Genomic DNA, 22491 nt, shown 5'->3' with positions numbered 1-22491 from the left:
CGGCAAGCCCCACCCCACCTAAGAGTCACTGACAGTGATAGGAAAACTAAAATGATAATAACAACAGTTATTATCATTTTATTTTTATTTTTGTTCAGTGGGGTGACACTCCTCCAACTTTTGCAGGAGCCGCCACTGGTTATATTAAGGTTGTTAAGCCCTTTTCTGTCTACTGCGTCTATTTAAAAGGGGTTGTTGTGGTGATTCCACAAACTCTCAGAATTCCTCTTAAAACTCAAGGTGTAACCTTCTCGTTCTGTTATCAGTGCCACTTAAAATTTGTATGTTAGATACTTAAAATATTTAGCATATTTTTTAGAAGCAAAAAAGTTTTCTTTTTGTGACCAGCAGCATTTCGTAGAAAAATTACAGTTTTGCCTGGATATTATCCCTTTTAAAAAGGGCATGTATGAGTGAGTATGTGACATCTGTTGTTATGCTTGCTTTGCTCTAATATTTTGAGGTAAAAATAATCTGGAATTACTTGTTTAAAAGTTTGACCCCCAGATGCATCAAGCATCCATTTTGCGATTCCTTATTAGCGAAAAATAAGGATTCGCTACTAAGGAATAGCAAAATGCTATGCATGAAGAAATCGCTAAAAAAATTGCGATTTCTTAATATTCCTTAATTGCGGTCGCAATTAAGGAATACCTCCCCATTCATTCCAATGGGCCTAGAGGCCCATAAGAATGAATGAGAAGACATTCTCAATTTGCGATTTGCAATTAGCGAATCGCAAATTGAGAATGCAATTTCAAGGGTGCAGGGGTGTCCAAAGGACACCCTGTTGCACCCCTGAAGTTAATCTGTGCACATATGTTGCGCACACACATGCCCTTCGCAACATGAAACTTTGAAAAATGCACAAAAGTGCATTTTTCAAAGTTTTTGCAAATTACCATGAAGTTCAACTTCATGGTAATTTGCTCCCCCTAATAGTGAAATCGCTAATTTTTTTACTTTGTTGCATTGCATTTAAGGAATCTCAATTTGGGATTCCTTAAATGCAATCGCAATTTAAGGAATCTCAATTTAGAGATTCCTTAAATTGCGATTTTTGCATTTAGGATGATGCTTCCCAAATGCAAAAATACCGGTCGCCAGATTTTCCTGTCATGCATCTGGGCCATAGATTCTACAACGATCTAAATTTCAACTTTTATTCGAAACATTTAAGAGAAATTAAGTTTGGAATTGTATTTTAATAGTAGTTTCTATAAGCAAAGAAAATCTTTAAAACAAAATGTGAAGCTTTAGGACGCTGTAAAATAATTATTTTAGAATTACGCAAATATACAAATGCTTACATCGCTAGTTAAAATATATTAATGTTTTGGGAGTGTTTGGATTTTGAGTCTATAGAGAAAATATGTCTCCCGACCTCACTAGCAAATCTGGGGGTATTTCGGATTTATTCTCTACCATTGCCACAGATGTAGTCCTGGTCCTGAGAAAAGTAAATCTCATATTGTTTCTAGGGTAGGAATAGGCCACAAGTGCACTAGTTTTAAGGTACACACATCTTATAAGGTTGCCCCATTCTGGAAAGCATTCCCTATCCTTGGGAGAAGATTTACTCATATGAAAATCTTTGTAAGTGAATCATTTTGCAAGTGTGAACCCATTTTTTGTTGTTAATCACAAATGTGGCTTATACTCATAAAACATATTTGTGTATATTGCACCTCTAGAGACATGTTTCAGGCATCTGAGTGTCCTTTGCTGGATAATATTCAAGGCTTCCAAACACAGGCCTTGTGACTGTTATTAACACCAGCGGCGGCTGCTACCTGTTAGCAGCAGTGTGGTGCGGTGAAGGGAAGGGGCGCGGAGGGGGAAAATTAGTTTAGAAAATCACTTTCCTCCCGGCCGGCTGGCCGGCCACTGCCTCTTCTACGTCCTCTTTCTGGCTTCTTGGGGGAGGGAGACAGAAAGCAGGAAGCACCATGGCTTCCAGTCTCCCTGCAGCCAATCACAATGCTGCAATGCAACGTTGTGATTGGTCTGAGCGCCGTGCAGACGCTCAGCCAGGGGATGGAGGGATGGGCATGTTCTCCATGCAGAATGTAATGCAGCTTGCATGGAGAACAGGGTATGTGCACATGACTGTTTTTGACGGGCCGAGAGGGTCGGACAAGCACTCATGCTCACATAGGAAGAGCAAACAACTCATTCCCCTGCTCTGAGAGCAGCCCCACCTCACAAGACGTCGTAACTGGGAAAACTAAAATGATAATAACCTCGGGTGATTATCATTTTATTTTTCCTATTTTTATACTGCAGAAAGCAGTGAGCCCGACGCTCCTCCGCCTTATCGCAGGAGCCGCCACTGATTAACACAGATTTTACCCTCTATTTCTTGGGAGCCAGTGAATTTATTTCAAGGCTGGTCGTGCGTTGTAGTGTTTTGCTGTAAGTATAGTTTGGGTGCCTTCTTCTGAAACCTTTGCAACCTCAGTGTGAGAAGCACAAATATAGGACTGTTCAAAGTTGTAAAGAGTTATTTTTTCGAGGAAACTCTTATTAATTCTCACAAATATAACAACAACTAAACGTAAATCACACTGTCAACAGCAGTGCAGCTTCCCACAGATAGGCACACTAGGTACATAACAGATATAAGTGTTAGCTTTCCTCACACACTGGAATAGATGTAGGTACACAGGCAGCAAGTTCAAAGTTACATTACAAATAGGCAGGCCAGCACAGAGACAGCTGTACAAGCTTCCCTAAGATAATACGTGGAGGTAGAGTGCAGGCTTCTATTACAGACCGACCCGCTGCAGCTCAGGCGGTAGCAGTGCATGCTTTCTGCATACAGAGGATGGGTACAGCACGGGCACAGGGGCGGCTTTAGGCTCATGGTGGCCCTGGGCAGGGAGCGTAGGTAGGGGGCCCCGGAAGAGGGGGTCCGGGCAGGGTGGAGCGCGGAGGCCAGTGAAGAGGGGGGTGTCAAGGTGTCAGGGTGTTTGGAAGTGGAACAGAGCCGGAGGCCGCCAAATCCTTGCAGGGGCCGCTATGCAAATATGTATCCATCCTCAGAGGATTATTATATTAAGGATATATTTTGGCATGGTGGCCCCTGGGGTTTGGTGGCCCTGTGCAGTTGCACAGCTTGCACATGCCTAAGGCCGCCCCTGACGGGCAGTAGTGATAAAAGACACACACGCACACACCAGACACACACACATACGAACAAAGAAGCTGCGCAGGCAGCAACAGCATAAGCTCTCGTTTAAATCAAGACATACAGGCCCGGCAGCAACAGAGCAAGTGTCCCTTCGGACACGTATAACAAAGGTAGCAAATGTATGCATCCCTCACACACAGCCTAGATATAGAAAGGGGGTGAAGTACACACTTAACACACACAAGGAACAGGTGCAAAAAGGACAAAATCAGGACACGACTTCCTTACATACACAGACACACTCACACACAGTATGTATACCGCATACACTGCAGCTGTGTAACCTTTATTTACTCGCAAAGAAGGCACAACAAAGTCAGCAACAGTGTCCTCATTCCTTACAGACTGCAGACGGACACGCTTCTTTTACACGCAGAAACGGTTTGAAATGGTGATGCAGCTGTGATCAGTGCATGATACATGCATAACACATGCATTGCCTGGCACATGTCCCAGTGGGCATTTTTTCTAGAGTTTTAGTCAAATCGTACAGATAAATGCACCCAGTGAATCAATTCACTTTTCCATATTTTTAGCAAAATAGTTTGCTAAAAGCAAATGAGTAAAACGTTGTTAAGAGACACAAATGGTCCTTTTAGCACTTTTTAGCAAAGTATTTTGGGGAGCAAAGGAGAAACATGGCTTTTTACAGCAGACGATTATTTCACTACAGACATAACTGAAAACACTCAAATATGTTCACCTTCATGAGATTAAAAAAAATATTCATTTTTTCTTTTAGGCTGCCCACCCCTAGCATTCACTTAGTATTTGTGTTTGGTGATATTTATTTTTATCAGTAAGGATGGTTCCTAAAATCTATTCTGTCTCCCTGATACGTTTAAAAAAATGCCATAGTAAAATACTTTCCACTTAAAGTGGGTGCGGTTCAATTTCATTTATAATAAAATGTGCGTTATGCGTTTGAGCACATTAATGTTTGTATTCTGCATTGTAAATCAGAGGTTGCTGTTGCTTCTGCTCAACAGAGCTGTAGCATTGATCTGCGCCCTGCACTTGATCACGACAGACTTCTGGAACAGCCGATCCTGCTACCCCATGCAGTTCCTAGACCACATCCATCCATGGAAGTGAGTGTAGTGTATCACTAGAAATTCTGAAAAGGTGGAGCTTTTTAGCAGAGAAAAAAACGCAATAGGTATATCAATCAATACAAATATTCGGTTCATTGAATACCCTTGTAGTCAAGAATTGTGTTGGAATCACCTGCCTTACAATTAAAGTTGTTCATTTAAAGATTATATCTAAATGTCTGGCAATGTGTTAATTTCTGGTGGGGTGTGTAATTCTTGCAAAAACATCATTTTAACTTTACAAACTAACTCCAAAATGTACCCAAATCTAGGATGTGGCACCGCTCATTGTCCAAAGGTGCTTCACATTTTGGAATGGCTTTCAGTTAGAACTTAAACCTGGAATTTCAATATTTGTCACATAGGGAATCTTTTTTAAAACCGGCCTATGGATAATTGCAGGTAAGTAAACAATTTAATTAATAAAACGAATTTCGTAGCGCGCACTGCATCGCATTTAAATGTGGATAAAAACGCATATTGTGTTGTTTTTAATGATTCTGTATTCTGTCAATCATGACTACCAGGTCAAAAGCTGTGCAGATTGAAAGGCAAGGGATTAAACAAATAAAGGTACTTTAGTAAAGAGCCTTAAACAGCAGAAGATTTGCACAAGCTTGATACTAAAATGTGTAAGTTTTCTTATAAGTGCATAGTTTATCATCTGAGTGTGTAAATATCATTGAAACCTGTCAGGCGTTCAGGCACGTGTGTCTATTAACTGGTTAAATAAATGCAGAAATATACACATTTCAGCTTAATTTTTTCACGAAACCTAAAATTAATATGGATAAATACAGGTAAAATTTGCAAAAAGTAAATATGGATAAATATAGACAGAAATGGCAAAAATAAAAAATACCATAAAACCAGGAGCTCTAATTATCATGATCTCATTTTGCAGAACTGTAAGCAGGTGGGATTTTGCTACCAGGATTTATTTGATATTTTAGAGTTGTGACTATGGTTAGAAACATGTGCATTAAACTGTATATTTTGTGGTTTGTTAGGCCATGCGTATTGCACTTTTGTAAATTATATATTGTAAGTCCAAAGAAATGTATGTTTGTTGTGTTATCATATAAGTTATTTGTATATCACTTTTTTCTTCAGAAAGAAGTAAAAGGAGAGGAGAGGCGCCATGCTCCCAGTGAGTTCTCACAGTCTGGTAAAGAGTGCATGGCCAGAGTCTAAACAGTGATAGTCCTTGAAGTGAATAACACCTTCACTTTCGAGTCTGAGCGGATTCTCTAACCATTAGTAGTGGGGATCACCATAAAGTTGTTTATGACAGCTGTTTCACATAGCTCACACACTAAAATCACTGATAGCAGAAACTATTATTATTACCTAACCCAATATTCCTCCTTGTATTGACCTTAGGGAGATGAAAAGCTTAGTCCATTCTGCCAGGTTTATGGACTAGGATATCTTCAGCAGGTGCAAAACTCACTGAACTATCTTATCTGATCTGGTGCATGTGTTACTTTGGGGGAGTCTTGCCTACCTGATGGGAAACATGTATCCCAAACGACCCCAGTGGGCAAGATGGAAATAACAACAGAAATGAGAATGCATCTCCTTCCAGAGGGTCTGGTGCTTCTCTGAGGGGAGACTGGGCTTTGGATAAAATCTATACCTATCAGGCTGCATCTCCGAAAAGTGCTTAGAAACTCCCCTCTGAAAAGCTACATTTAGAGGGCATATTCTGAATGAATCGCTTAGTGTAAAGCAGATTCAAAGCACTGTACTTGTGCTGTGCTATGAACCTCTTCCAAAAAAAATTACAATTCTTGTTCCATTAAGGCAAAGAGTGTGATATACAAAGCAGCCCAAATCATTACATTGTACCAAAAAAGTGGTATGTTTCGTGAAAGACAATAATTTCAATAGTTTTAGAATTTCACAAAGCACAGTAGTAATAATGTACTGCAATTCTGCCAGCAAAACTAATGGTTTACACTTCAAGAAAATGTAAAGTATTGCCATTTTAAACCCAATTCCACATGTCTTATCCTAAATCAAAAAGTAGCAGTACACCACATTAATAATAAAAAATAGGACAGAATATGGAAAGTTAAATGATAAAACAGGGCCTATTTGAAACTAATTTAAATTAATTTAACAGGCAGCTTCATGTTATGTTATGTTAATTAAAATTTATAAAGCGTACATACGCCCAAAGGCTTCCTTACCACAAGATGTGCACTTAGAGCAGTGATACTAAGTACGGCCCGGGATCCACTTGCTGCCCTGTAGACCATTAAATGCGGCCTCCTTGGTGAACAGCAGCACCCGCTGCTGTTTAGTTGTTGAGCACTAATATTCAGAAGAAAATGTTAAATAAATGGGCAAGCATTTATTAACTTGCATATAAATGCTTGCCCTTTTATTTAACATGTTTTCTAATCTCCTTAAACAATACCTGACACACCCAAACCCCCATACCGCCACCCTGCTGGCATTTTGCGATGCACGGCTCGCTACGAAATTCGTATTATTTATTAAATTGTTTACTTACCTCCAATTATCTATATTCCGTTTTTTAGCACCCCCCACCCTGTCCCTCTCCCGCCCCGCCTTTCTGCCCTACCGGAACTCCTTCCACGGGGCGAGGCTGCCAGAGACATCTTAACGATTAAGGGTGCCCTGGGCCAAACATATATTCAAGAATAATTATGTGTATTTTCAATACTGTACCACAGCAGCAGCTCACTATTGATACTGCAAATGATATCTGTGAACCTCTCATTTCTTATATTCGAGTTCCTGTTTTGATCTAAAAGAAACATTTTTATGGATGTTGCATGGAATATAAACATAACATTTCTCTGCAAAATGTCTGTAACTCTCACACATCACCCACATAAAAAATAAATGAAAGGAAACGGTATTTAAAACAATCTATTTCAGAATTATTCAAGGTCATCAGGGCAAGACTCACTGAGAACAGAGTTGGCTGGGGCCATGGGCCAGAGGCCACTTTGCCAATGCCTTAAAACCAGCCGCGGGCCGTGGAGGGAGTTACGGTGGGGCAGGGAGGCGGGGAGGGGCGGGGCAGGGTGGAGAGGGCTAAAAACCGGCACCTGGATAATTACAGGTAAGTAAACAATTTAAATAATAAAACGAATTTCGTAGCGCGCACTGCATCGCAAAATGCGATGCAGTGCGCACTACGAAATTCGTTTTATTAATCAAATTGTTTACTTACCTGTAATTATCCAGGTGCCGGTTTTTAGCCCTCTCCACCCTGCCCCGCCCCCTCCCCGCCACCCTGCCCCACCGTAACTCCCTCCACGGCCCGCGGCTGCTTAAAACGTCTCTGAGTTGCACACGTCTGGTCAGGTTTTGCCTCTGATTTGTAGTTTTGCCACCTGCAATGGGGAATAACATGCAAATGCACTACTCTTGAAGGTCATGAGGACACAAAAGTCAATCAACCATTTCTGTTGTTGGGACACCTGCCTTGGCCAGATCTTGCTCGTAATAATAGCTCTCTTTTCTCGTCCTCTTTGTCTCTCTCTCTCTCTCTCTCTCTCTCTCTCTCTCTCTCTCTCTCTCTCTCTCTCTCTCTCTCTCTCTCTCTCTCTCTCTCTCTCTCTTACCACAATAGTGGTACTCTTTCCAACAACTGTATGACTCATTTGTGAGTGCTGTGCATCTAATCAATGAACATTGCAAGGTAGGCAATGTAGTTATAAATTCTTCAGAGCCACCAACTTAGGAGAATAGATTTCTTTCCACGTTCTCTTTTGTATTATACACTTAAATTAAAGAATACTTTTTTATCCAACAACTATAAATAGGTGCTTAGGTGCTATCTGGAAGGAAAGGGAGATTGACTCATATCATTGTCTAGCTCTTTCCAAATGTTGGGACCAGCTAGCTGCCTACCTAGGCATATGTATAAACAGTGGCGTCTCCTCGAGGGAGTGCTGCGGGGTGGTGAGGTGGGGGAGGGGCAGTGAGGGGGTAATAAAATCCGGCATACGGCTGAACTGAGTTAAGTACATAAATAAATAAATAAAATGAATTACATTGCGCGCACTGCAACCCAATTGGCGATGCAGCGCGCGCAATGTAATTTGTTTTATTTATTTATGTACTTAACTCGGTTCGGCCGTATGCCGGATTTTACTACTCCCTACCCTGCCCCTACCCCACCCCGCCTCACCGCCCCGCAGAACTCCCTCGAGGAGCCGCCACTGTGTATAAATAACGTAATGGTGACCGAGGTAGACGCGGAGTAGGAACGCGGAAAGAAGGACAACAGTGAAAATTTGTTGAGTCCATTATCTCATGTATTGTAGGAAGAGAGACAGCCCCAATAATTGAATGTTAAGCGTGTTGGCTGTTTTTGGACTCTTGGAAATATAGAAGTATATATATTTGTTTCATTTCACTTCATCTCTAAAGCGTGGGATAAAATACATTGCGGCAGACCCTTGAAAGCCCTAGTCCTGATGAGGCCCAAAAATGATAGGGCTGAAACGCGTCGACATTTATTTTGAAGACTCCATCAAAAAATCAAGAACTTGCAAATTAATGTAAAAGGAGTACATAAGTAACAGAGGTCTAAATAATATACCTCCCATGCTCCGCTATTTTATGGTGATCTCTTTTTGAAGGAATGTATTTTGCAATACTTTTAGAAACATCCTTTTTTTGAATAATGTGGGCTAAGACACATAAAGGTCCAAAATATATGTTAGTTTGTCAACAATGTAAATATAGTGTATGTATATATATGTGTTTGTATTGAGTATATTGATTGTGTTTATATATATATATTTGTTGTGTATATATATATATGTTTTGAAAAAAGAAGAAATATTTACTCATATTCATTTTGAAAGAAAAAGGCTAAAAAAAATAAAAAAGCTTGTTTTTTTGTAACTAGTTTTTGGGTTGCTTTTGGTTATAGATGAAGACACAGATTTGTTTCATGTGATCAAATCTATGTAGGAAGAGATAATTAATTGCATCTTTTTCCTTTAATTCATTTGAGTATTTTTTCCTAGGCATCATTTGCTTTATTATACCGTGTATAAATAAGCCATTATTTTTCGAGACATTACAATCGTATTTTGTGTAATTGTTACAGATGATCTTAGAAAATGTTGCTTATCTCTAGCAGACCGCCATTTTATATTTATTGCAATGTCTGTAGCAACGTTGGAAATCCACCGAGATACTCCTTTTTCTTCACTAGCAACAAAAAATGAATCGAGTTAAATTTTGTGAATTTATCTACTCTAAGAGAATTGACTCGATGGCCCGATATGAAATAATTTGGGGTAATCTTGGGCGATTCGGAAGTTTTGATATGTAAGCTACCTTATCCTAAGGAGGCTTTATCTGGGAGAAGTAACGAAGTACAATGTGTAATATTATAACGCTCAATAGGGATGATTAAGAGGTATTTATATGTAAATGTGTATTGATGTTTTTTTTACTTTTTTCTCTATTTAATCTCGCTGTATAGCTTTTTGAGTGTATTGTTTTTTTGATACTACCAAAAAAGGTAGGCTACTGTCATCAATAATCTCTATACACCCTGGCATTGAGGTCTGACCTAGTCACCATGCACTCTTTCCTAGTCAGAGCAAACTATAGCTTGGCCCCCACATCTTACCACTACTAAAAATTAGATCAGGTGACAGGTCATGCTATTTGGATTTCTTGTGGTGGAGTGTTCACCAGATTCATGTTTTCTTGCTGCTGGTGGGTGCCTTCTCAGAATGCAGACTGGTGTGCATAGATTGTTGGCGATTCCACTTAAACTCGCATGGGCTTGGGGGAATTTGTGGGCAGTTACTTTGGCCCGTCCCCCCAGATTTCAGGTGTTTGAGTGTGCTATGGGCAACCATGCAAAACAATAAAGTGAAAACGTTTTCATATTTCCATATGTACAATTAGGAAGAAAGGGCATGATATGTAGGTCAGGTGTGTGAAATGCTGACATCCCTTTCACGTTCTTTAGAAGGTTATATTTGATCCGAGAGAGAAACGAATTCATAGATTACATTTCAGTTAAACCATTTAATATTTTTTCTCAAAATAATAGTATTTGCTATTTGGCCAACATGAATTCATAGATTTTTGTATTCAAAATTGTATTATAGAGGCTTTTAGTTTAAGGAGTAAAGTCTACGAAACTTAAAAATTAGTTCTCTCTGTTGCGGTGGTTCTTAACTTTTAACTTCTGTGGACCCCGCTTGATTTTTAATGGAACCGTGGGTCTCCTACTGAATCGTTATTGGAATCTGGGTACCCAGGCCACATTGAGTAGTTAACGAAAGTAGGGGACCACGGCCTAAGCACTTTTCATAATAGGAACCACAAAACAATACATAGCTGGAAAATAAAGAAACAAGCACTCAAACAAGCATAAAAATTATTTTTTTTAAAGAATTCACAAAAAATATTTAAAAAACATCACATTTTTCATTTTTATGGGAAGGTTTGTGCTGTTCTAAATACAACTGAGCACACTCTTCTTCCATACTATATTCTGTTTGATGCTCTTACATTGACTCTCAAATCAGTCTGAAGATACCAACTTAATGCTTAGCCTCCAGGTTCAAATTCCCAAACTTTTACAGAATGTTTTAAAATGTTCAATTGTACATTTTGCTTATTTTATTTCATCCACTTTATTAATCTGTTAATAATATATAACTTCTAAGCAGTCGTCGACCCCCTGAGTAGGCTTCGCGGATTCTATGGGGTCATCAGACTACAGGTTAAGAACCACTGTTCTAATGTTTTTTTTCAACAAGCTTTGCATATATCCTTTTCCCTTCACAGTCCAGTCATTAACAATATTTCACTTGTTTTAAATTGATGTCCAGGAGGTTCGCAGCATCTAGTCCGATTCCCTCTTAACATTGTTTTTTACCTGCCACGTCTTCTACCTCACTCCTACCCCCTTGTTATTGTTTTGTTAGGGGGTCATCTATCTCCTACACGTTTCTTTAATTCGTTTTTCTCACCCCAAGTGCCTCTTTTTCAATTTTGTTCTCACATTCTGTACCCTCAGTTTTCCTCTTCCCTTTTTCCTATACTCTCGCCCCTCCACAACTTTATTTCCTTGCTCCTAGTACTCTGATTTTACACTAAAACTATGTTCCCTAACTGGGATCCACGTAGTTCTTAAAAAAACAACTCACATTTCAATTAGGCCGTCAATTGGCTTCAAATTAGAACCATTGTTAAGTGAATTGGGAAATATATATATACTTATAAATCACAATTTACAGTCAAGCATTTTAGAATTCACAGTAAGCTACAGCCTAATTTTCTCCATTCTCCAGCTTCACCCAAAAATTCAAGGGGATAATGGAAAATATATCTGCTTATTGAAGTGAATACTAAAGGCAATTTCAGTACATATTTTATTTAGTTGTTTTTTACTCGCTGATATTCGTAAAAAACGTTTTAAACCGCATTTTTAAAAATGGTACTTTAACACACGGGATGGCTTTATAATTAATTGATATGCTATTTTTAGGCATGTCAGATCTATAACGTAAAGTATATTAGTTTGTGATGTTTTAAATTGATCTTGAATAGATTTTAATGCATCTGTGTGTGTTGTTTTTGTTTTATGGACATATCTGTCTCAGTAAACCTATGTGACCTTGACCATTAGGAACAGCTTTTGTGAATTAATGTTTGTAACTTTTCGTGGGGCAAGGAGGGTTCTGTTAATGTCGGACAAACTGCACTTTAATGTATTTGTTTTTCCACTAAATCAAGTTGGTAATTTACATCCCAACCCGTAAATAATATGTGCTGCTCCACAAGAGTGTCCGTCTCAGCTTTACCATGTTTATTTTGCAGTATCACGAGCCATCCGCGGGTTTTCTCAGACACTCCCCACTCCCTGAGTCCTGAGACAATTTAATTTGTGGTGCGTGCAGCAGCTGGGTGGGTGGGCTTTTCTCAATGCGTGATTACCGCATCAGCACTGTGATTTTACTGGGACTTGTTTAAGTGAAGATCAGGCAGGGGACGGTGCTGCCAAGACTTAAAGATGCGGCACCACGTGGACGTTTTCTTTCTAAAGGCATTGGTCTTTAAAATCGGTTAACTAGCGTCACGTGGTGTTCCAGAATCCTGGCTTTGTGCTCCAACGCCCCACACCTGAATCCAGTTGTTTAGGCAGCTAACAAGGAAGATTCAATTCGAACACCCTAGCCGGTCCATTCGCTTTAATGGCCTGGATTGGCGCTTCTTTGAGTCATTTGGGTTTAGGCGCTATGTAAACAATACTAACATTGAAACTATGCACTGTACAGCAAAATCGCACGGCCTTTCTGTTGTCCCCGCCATTGACCCGGGCGGCACAGTTCTTCTTGTTAGCACCAGTCATGGTAAGGGTGGGGTTAGAAGCCCTGCTGGAACCTTGTTAAAGTCGCCTCTCTGATCCTGTCAGGAACCATTATTTAAAAAAAGTCGAGCATCCAGGATAACACTTTATTGCTAAAAAAAAAAAAAAAACGCCAGGCTCCGCGGATCTATGAACAACCTGGCATTCACTGGCTCGAGAAGAGGGTCTACTCCGCCTTTCATCCTTCAAGTAGACATAACATTGCGCGGCCGTTCGGTTGCCTTATAAATAGCTCAGGTAAATCAGTAAGAGAACATGTACCAGAGGGTGCGCTCCGTGGTGTGAGGAACAAGTCATGCAAGAAATGGGCTCAGTACATGGGCCCGGCAGCCCCTCCCTCGGGTCCTTGTGCCTTATGTCAAATGGAAAGCCATGTATGTGCATGGGCAATTAAAACCCGTTTTAAGTAGTGCTTACTGACAGTCCTAGATTCGCAGCGCTATAAATAACTCGCGTTACCGTCGTTGTTTCACAGTTGCACATCAATGCAGAAAAGGCTTTGACAAAACAACTTTGAGAGTGAATGAGTGTCCTTGTCGTTAGTGTGGGACCGGCCACTCACTCTGACACGAAGAAGAGACAAGAGCGACGCTGAATTCAGCCTTATAGCCAGAGCTTCCGGCGACGCAAACCGCATATTTCAGATCATCTTCATCATCATGAGTGTTGTAATATTGTTGTGGTCGTTTTTATTATTATTATTGTTGTTTTAATGGTAGTTGCAGAAGTAGTACTACTAGTCCAATGCACCACATTGCATAGTCCACAGCAGTCGTATACAATTAATATGAAATCAGATGACAATAATAAATATTGATATTTACGTTGCTGTCAACGAGCAGCACCTGGTTATGGCACCATAAAGAAACTCGACATATTGTTATTACACTTGTAACAGGTGTCCTTCATTTGACGTCATCACTCTTAATCTGCAGCGTCGGGTGATAAGCAGGAAATAACTAACCCCGGAGTGAGTGTGGGAAGGGACGTCTTGAAGATTTTGTTATATAAATGTCTGATTCTGGGGGCCTCCGTGCACTTGCTGTCAGTCACAGCCCCAGACTCACCTACTTCATGCACATTCCGGCCGGAAGTGCGGCTACACAAAGCTCCTTCTGAAGCCCCGCCCGGTCGCCCCCTTCCATTCTGCGTGACCTGGCGGCAGGGTCAGCTGTCGGAGGAGGACGCCCCACTTCAAAGGCCATGTTCCTCCGCCCCCAGAACAAGGGGGCACAAAGGCCTGGACAATGGGCCGATTAGGTCTCCGCTGCCGGCCTCCCGGCACACCGGAGTCACTCCGGAGCCCCCACATCTGCATAACAAGGGGCGACCGTGGGCCTGCCCCAGAGGGCCACTTCCCGGTCCTTTCTTCCGACCCCTCTCCATGCATGCCCCCTCCCCCGGGAGCCTTTGAACCGCCCGGGCCCTCCTGCTACATGTGTTCATTTGGAATTGCATGTGAGCCGCGTCCTCTTAAAAGGGGGCCCTATGTGGGTGCCTGAGCAGGGGTAAGACGGGAAATCCCAACCCCTCCTCACCCCTAGCAGACGTAAGGGTTCAGGGAGAACGCCCTGCACGCGGAAGGAACTTCACTTTCTGAAATGATCGAATATTAAGCATGCTTTCAAAATAAAAACTTTCATATTTCCTAAAATTCATACTTTAATAGCTGAATGCTTCAACACCTACCAACTCTGTTTCTAATGTTTCCCATTTCTTGGGTTACTTTGGGTATTTGTTTTATTTTCACGTAATAATAGCCATTTATTGGCACTCAAACGACGTGGCCCTTTTATTTCCCGGTCAAGGACGCATCTTTCATTAGGGGTAGCAGTGCCCAGAGGCCAGAGGGGCCCACTGAATCCTGATTAACACTGTATTTCACACACATTTCACAGTTTAAACAGCGACCAGGGGGGTCTCCCTACTTTGCACAAGGGTTCTTGGCTACACCGCTGTCCGCAGCAGGGTCATCACTATCAGCGCTCCGCATCGGTTCTTATTATATGTCCAAAAATTATGATGAAAGGCTTGCATTGCTCAAGGATTGCTGGGTCTATATGTGAGCTGTCATGTGTCGCCGCTCAGCCTTTCATCTTTTGGAGACGATTAAAACGTTTGTCTTTGAAATAGGTAGCAAAAATTTCCAGTGATTAATCAGGAGCATAAGGTTTTTGGTATTTACAAAACAAATGGCGACAAACTTAGTTAAATTACTTCCGATTTGTTCTTTTGGTATTTGCAATGTGCTTGCAATATTTAATATTATAGAGTTTATGAAGCGCATAAGTGCCCAAGCAATGGGGCTTCCTAGCGCTAGTCCAATGTAAAAAACAGACTGTAGAAAAATGTTGAAGACCATATTGAAAGGATGGTGCCTAAGTAGAGAACAGCCAAGTCTTTAATTTTTTTCTGAACTGCAAATATTTTTTTTTTCTAAACTGCAATAAAGGTGTACTTCTTTTATCCTTCAGGAAGAGCTAGTGGGCAGTGCTCTTGGGTCTTTGCTTCCGGTTGTGTCCTGGCCCTAGTGGTCAGTGTCTCCCTACAGCTGATAGGTTACGGTGGAACAATGACCTCAGCGCTGTCCGCGAGCGGGCACCCTCTCATGTGACGCACACGTAGCTCTGAAGATGGCTGCTGCGGCCACACGTGCCCCTGGGACACCACCACTGAGCATGTAGATATTGCAATAAAAGCACTTCCTGGGGACGGGGTTTGTGTTCTTTCTATTTTACATCCACCACTTCCATGAACAGAAGAAACTCGCCGACAGCGTCACCTGTCATCCATTTTCTATCACTCCTCGGTGCTTTCAGGTGAAGAGTTTTCCCCACAAGAAAAAGCACTGGTTGCGGGAGCCCTTGTAGGGCACTGAGCACCAAAGCTAAGCGCTTCTAACGGATAAACAGCCACTCCTCACAGATGCAGACATTTAGGCGCAATACATTTCATGATCAAATGTGTGTTTAAAAATAAAATTACATTTGTGGGTGATGTTGTGTTATACATACATACATGTTAATGCCCCACTATAAAGCTGACGATTGCACCCCGCAGCGGCGATAAACCGGATACACACCGACCATTAACCGACTGCCAATGTTGGAGTAATGAATGTTGGCCGTAGACCTGGAACCTTCCATACGTCGAGGTGTCTCCTGGCGCTTGGAAACTAGAGCCATGCCATGCCCACTCTACTCAGCGGTGCTCGTGGTATACACCAAGCACGGATGAAAGGATGTGCCTCTCGTCCACTTTGCAGGCACGTCTTAGGGACGGGTGGTTAAACCCACCGAGCCAATCTCTGTTGTTCTGAGGACGAAAGTGCGTCTTATTAGCGCTACCCTGTCATGCCAGCTGCCCTGCCCCCGGTTCGTTCACTCCTTTTATCTACACAATCCTTTTGGTATGAACGTTATTTGGTGGGTAACTCAAACTGGCTCGTGTCGTCTCTCTGAACTGTGTACTCCTAACGCATCTGAATTTCTGTATATTGAAAAGAATAACTGCCTTAACTCTATGTTGTGAACATTCTGGAACCTTTGGGCTTGTTTAGCCCCTTGCGCCGCCCGTGCGTCACTTTTAATATGGGAAAAGGGACGCACCTGCTGAGCAAGGGGCAGGGGCTTGTAAATAAGTCCCCTAATCTATCTTCCTCGTCAATATTTTGAAAGGTTGGCCCATGTCTGATGTTGCAATGCGCCGGACTGTGAATGCAACGTCATAAAGGTCGCCTTCCTCAAATATAAATATGGCCTAGCCGCTTGAGCCGTCTGACCTGTCAGTAATTGTAAACGACGTCCTATTCGAAAATGCATTTCACTCGATTGTGCCGGGCTCATAAGTCCCTGGTGTTTACATTTAACTAATTGGCTCAAATATAAGCATTTATAAATATCGACCCTTTAAAACACCAACCTCGTACAATTCGAGATTCAAATACGAATATATTTAAATGGCTATGCTCTCAAAGTAAATATTTCGAAACCCTATGTTTCATGCAATAATATTAAAACATGTCTAACTCAAATAAAAACTTGATAGATTGTCTATTTTTTAATGTGAGTGAACGTGGGAAGTGACAATGATTATGACAAATTCTGTAGTGTGACAAAGTCCTCTACACCACGTTATGCAATTCACCTACATCGAACTCTATATTATTTTACATTCTGTATGGTCACCTTCCAGTTTGGAGATTTCTTTCTTCCATACCATAAAGCGCTCTAGGCTTCCCTGGGGCATCTTTGGGCTATATAAAACTGCATAACTATATAGAGGAAACCCCTAGTCCCAGAAAGGCATATGACGTCCTGGCCTTATATATTGGACATGGCCTGCGCCCCTCTGAGTATAGAGTCCTTCTCAGAGAGGAGCTGGACAGAAGCTGAGTCAACTCACAAACAGTGATGGCTCTTTCCGGGGTGATGGCTACCTTCACCTCCCCTTGGTGAGATCTCTTATATTCCATGCGTCCAAAGCCAGGAAGCCTATCTGCATATAAGGGGGTAGTGGATCATCAAGGTAGATCCATTCACACCACAGGGGCCAAACGATGATACGGACAGTGAAGGCACTGGCAGAAGCAGATCACCAGATCTGGAATACAAGGGGCCGAGCTCCTCCTACACATGGCGCTGCTCACCAGGCCGCTGTATCCTGCACATGAGAAGTTACAGCTTCACCCACACACTGGGCCCCCTCTGCCCAGCTGGCTTGCCTAACTTTGTGCCACCCCATTTGGATGATGGAATTGGGAGATTACACTATGTTTACAACCAAACCAACCCCCAAAAAGTCTCAAACATTCTTATGTCTTTAATATTTCTGCGATAGTCTTTACTACCATATCAATCTCTTCAGTAGTAATTATTCACATTCAAAATTTTCAAATGAATGGAAACTCATTGTGTCAATATTAACGCCACAAAAGGTGCACAGGTCCGTGTCCCAGCCAGAAATCTCATCTTGTCCTATTAAAGACAGGCAGACACATACGATGCAACCCACTTTCATGCAGTCACATATTTTCATTAAATACAGAGGTTAGATACGTGCATTCACTTATATTCATATCTAAATATTTTAATATATAATAATAGTATCCTTTCCACATATCTAAAAAAAATGGATATCTAAAAATAGACAGAGATAGATAGATAGATAGATAGATAGATAGATAGATAGATAGATAGATAGATAGATAGATAGATAGATAGATAGATAGATAGATAGATAGATCTCTGTGTGTGTGTGCGCACGCTCAGGATCCGTGGTGTGCTGTAATTGATGGAAGCTATAATTCGACATTATAGGCTCTGGAAATGTGGCCAGGCTACACCTAGTCTTTGTAAAAAATACTACGATTTCAGAAGGAACCTGACGATCAACAGGTGAAACGTGCACAAAGAGCAATAAAATTCGTGTTTCCATGAGGCACGGGCCCTCGCTGTGCAAAGCGTTTTGTGCATAATATAGAGCTCGTCGGCCGGCCCACAGCTCTATAAAAAGCGGTTGACGTAACAATTGACATTATGAGAAGTCTGTACCACAAGAAGAAGTTTTTTATAACCTTCACTGTTCAATAAAAACGTCCTGGAATGCCCCATCTTAAATACCCCCATAAGGAACTGGAAGAGGCCTTACCCACGCCCACCGCGGTGGTGATGCTCCCCCGAGGGAGAGAACCCCCTCCCCACTCACCACTGGCGGTGCCGGTGCTGCCGGGGACCCCTCCCCGCCTCATCCACTCGTAGGGGTTCCGCCGCTGGGAGTTGGGGGAGAGCTGGGGCCCGGCGCTGCCCAGGGCCGGCTGCAGCATCCCCTGGCCCGGGGGCGGCACAGGGTTAAAGTCCGCGGAGCTGAAGCCCATCTGTGCCGGGTTGGCAGGTGCTGCCTGGGCAGGCCCCGGGGGGCCGTATCCATTCCACTCGTCCCTCGTGGGCGCGTAGGGGGCGCCCCAGGCCGCGGGCCCCTGCCCGTGGTGCTGCTCACTGCCGATGCCCGTCAGGTGGTGGTGGTGGTGGTGGTAGCTGGTGAAGTCGGGGTACTGTGGGGGTGCCGGCACGTACCCTTGCGGGCTCAGGCTTAGCCCGGGGTGCCTGGTGCCAGGGTTAGGGTACATGGCGGACTCCTTATCCAGAAGATACCCCACATACATTTTCCAGGAGGGGTGCTGAGGGCATGCTGCCTCCAGGTGCCCTGCTGAAGCCTCTGTGCGCCCTGCGAGTCCTGCCGCTGTGCGCAGCCACACCCCGGGCGCGGGCTTTTATTGGGCCACAGGGTGCGAGGAAGGAGCCTCGTGCATTTCAAAGGGATCCTGGGAAACAGGCCGAGGGCCACCAGGCCAATTCAAACACTACAAATTGCCCAGCGAGATAAAGACGGGAAAACAACAGGGTGTTTATGTTATAGGTACAAGGGGGGAACGGCTACCCCTGCTCCCTCTGGCCCGACACCCCTCCCCTCCTGCAGGAAGCACGGGACAATGGCATCAAAACTCATTAACGAACCCTTGAAGTTACTTCGGGAGTTTAAGGAGAAATGTGGTTGAGGAGGCGGATTTTTATATACAGGCAGACTACGAGGTAACTGCAGAAGGAAACCCTGCAGCTTATAGGATCAGCTGAAAGTGGTAGACTGGATGAGGCCTCGTACAGCGTAGCAGGTGCACCGCTCTCCTCTCCAGGGCGTTATTTACATGTAAGATAAAAGAACCGACACCAAAGTATTTATCTATCATCTATCATTCAAAGTAAACCAGTCCATCAATCCGTCCACCCACCGACAAACCCATCGACCCACACACCCATCCATCCATTCACCCACCCATCTATACATCCATCCATCCATCCATCCGTCCATCCTTCCGCCACCTGCCTGTCCGTCTGTCTGTCTGTCTGTCCGTCTGTCTATCCATCCATCTATCCATCCATCCCCCTCTTCCTGCCTCACACATTAATTAATCCATCTATCCTTTCATCCATCGAAATCCAACCACGAGACACCTAGACACTCACCCACCCATCCAGCAACCTGCCCATCCTCTGCAAAAGTACCTTTCTCCTTTTTGTGCCTAACCACCCATATGCTTGCAGTGTAGAGCCTACCCTTCCGTCCATTGATCTGGGCAAATTCATCTTTGCCCTCCCCTCCCGCACCACCCAAATGATCGAGGCAGCTGGCACAGTATAGATGTGCAGGAGTTCAGAAGGTGTTTGAGCAATAAAAATGCCTGTACATTTTGTTCTTATTTTGCTACATCTGCTGCATTTTCCAAAGACATTTTAAATTTCGTAAATTTCAGGTTATGTCTTCTGTAAAGTTGCTTTCTATTCTTTTAAAAGTGGAAATGTTGTTTACTTGACTGCAATTTGACAGGATTTTGTAAAGTGAACTATGTGACAATCTTGCTGGGGTACAGACAGGAAGGACCAATGGAATTATAAAGTGGTGGGGGAGGGGGGGGCTAAATTATGCAGCAATGTTGACTAAATTGTGTTACAAGAAAACTCAAACTATGCAGCTTATTGTTACACATTTTGTGATAGTTTCACTTCACTATTTTGTAATTTTTACACGTTAGCAGTGTCTGGACCAATGGTTCACTTCATTAGTACCAGTTCCACATCCCAAAACAAGTATAAATAACTAAAAGGTGACCAGTATTCATTTTTGCAAAGGCAGCACATGTTGCAGCGTTTCTAGTAATTTTTTAATTAGAAAAAAGTTTGATATTGTTAAACTCTGCAGATTATACAGGAGATGATGGAATATGTGGAAAATGCAGCAAATTCATTATTATGGAGAAAATGTCAAAGAATCACATATTTCCAGTGACTCTGCGTACAAGGAGTGTGAAAGAAAGTACTGTAGGATGTCTATAAAAACCTGTAAATGAACGATACACATATTTCAACATATACCGGCAGTCATAAAAGCACAAATGAAGCACATTTTATTTTGTAATTCTTAAGTGTGATGGAAACAAATATTTTAATAAGCTCAAAGCAAATAGTGGTGATGCACAAAAGATAAATACTGCATTTTATTCGTATAGTTCTTACTATACCTACGTGTGGCACTGAAGTGCTTACCTACATGGGCAGCAATCTACATCCCCCGGAGGGGGGGGAGGGGGTGGTTAGAAGGGCGGCGTCTTTGTTTTGTGATCCTATGTGGGAAGTGATTCCATACTTTGCACCATGGCCTCCAAGGTTCAGTTCTTGTGTTATGGGGTAAAGCTTGTAGCAGTGTGGTGGATGATCACAAACAGACTCGGCGTTTATGTTTTTCAGTATACTTGCGGGTTTGAACGGCTATGCAGATCCCTTTATGGTAGTATATGATTATAATCTACTAGCTGGTTACTGCATTGGGTTGTCCAATCAGTATTTACGAGAAAGATTTACTTACATTTCATACGGCTCAACACAGCAACACAACTTGCTGTGCTGCGTTGTGTGAAAGGGAAGCCACGGAAATGCGCCATATTTACAGCAATAGGGAGCATTTCTACTGTCTCCTAGTGCTGGCGCAAGTGTGCTCCCTTGCGCTAACGCCGGCACTCTTGCACCATGGTGCAAGGGTGGCTGCTTTAAGGGCACTATTGTTTTTGTGCAGGAAGGCGCACCTTCCTGCACAGCACAATCCTTAGAGTCAGGCACGCAATGCCCATTGGGCTCAAAGGACTTCAGCCCCTCCCGACATGTGTGTCAGTCTGCGCTGAGACAGCTTCCCGGGCTGACAACCGTCTTATTGCAGCCGCACCCGAGTACTTCACAGGTATTTTAAAAGACCAATTACTTGTTAACAAGGCTTTGTTGTTCTTTCACCCCTTCTTAGGGCCCCTGCATCTTCACTCTGCCGAATACTGGAAGAATTAGCCCTCCCTGAAATTTTTATTAGCCGCCCCCCCCCCGAAATTTTACTCTAGTTGCGCCTAGTCATGTTCCTCTTTCCATATGTGCTGCTGAATGCAGCTCATTTAGAACGAGGAAGTAACAAGGAGAATTAAAGGTATTTCAACTCTTTACGCCATTCTGGGTAAGGCATAGCATTTTGAAGAATGTTCAGGTTTACTATCTTTAGTAAATCTGACACTACAAAATCTATGGGAGGATACATGGAAACCCATGGAACGCCTTCCCAATGCAAGATAACTCTAGGCAGACTAAACCTCACAAAGCCACGTAAAGCAGCTTTGCATAGCTTCATAAATACCAAAAATGATTTTGCGTCAGGGCTGCACCACAAAAGTGATGCAACCCTAAAACAAAATCTTAATAAATCCTTCCCCAGTGTATAGTTCTTGGCCAGAGCTGGCATTGTTGGAGGGAGAAAGAAGTGGAGAGTTCTGTGTGGATGTTCTTTGTTACTATCATCTCATATCTGAAAGTCATTGTGAGAAGAAAGAAGTGGCCATAGTGTATGTGTGGGTGTTGGCAAGCTCCCCGGTCCACCGCGGCAGCTGCAGCAGAGCCGTTTGTGTGGAGAGAGCTTGCGGGCGAGCAGAGGCACATTCAGCCAGCGGCAGCGGCCATAATGGACCTGGGACCACTCTGGGCTCGGGGCTATAAAAGAGGTCACAGAATGCGGGCGCACTGCAACAGTAAGCAGGGGAAACATCCTTTACAACGCAACTTTTACCACGCAGTGCTTTTACATCGCAACTTTTACAACGCAAACCATTACAACGCATTGCGCTGGGGGGCGCTCTAGGATAGGGAATAGATTTAATTTACTATCCAACACCTTCCCTAGTGTCCACGGGGACTGGAGTTGGAATAGTAAATTAAACTATTCAC

The 22491-nt window shown here is 42.7% G+C and overlaps 1 protein-coding gene across 2 annotated transcripts in view; it reads right to left on the bottom strand.

The window, feature by feature from the left end:
* CDX1 (caudal type homeobox 1) overlaps positions 1–18924 on the bottom strand; it is a 59791-nt gene extending 40867 nt beyond the window's left edge. The window contains exon 1 of one of the 2 annotated variants that reach the window (XM_078653583.1): positions 18389–18924. In XM_078653583.1, coding sequence (XP_078509709.1) covers positions 18389–18845 — 457 coding nt within the window. In that variant the 5' untranslated portion in view covers positions 18846–18924. Of the gene's footprint in view, positions 1–18331 lie in introns of both variants that reach the window. The other variant, XM_078653582.1, reaches the window with a different exon arrangement.
* Positions 18925–22491: the final 3567 nt, after the last annotated feature.

This window comes from Lissotriton helveticus, chromosome 7, assembly GCF_964261635.1.
Source record: "Lissotriton helveticus chromosome 7, aLisHel1.1, whole genome shotgun sequence".
NCBI lineage: Eukaryota > Metazoa > Chordata > Amphibia > Caudata > Salamandridae > Lissotriton > Lissotriton helveticus.
This window is presented reverse-complemented; position numbering and strand designations above follow the sequence as displayed.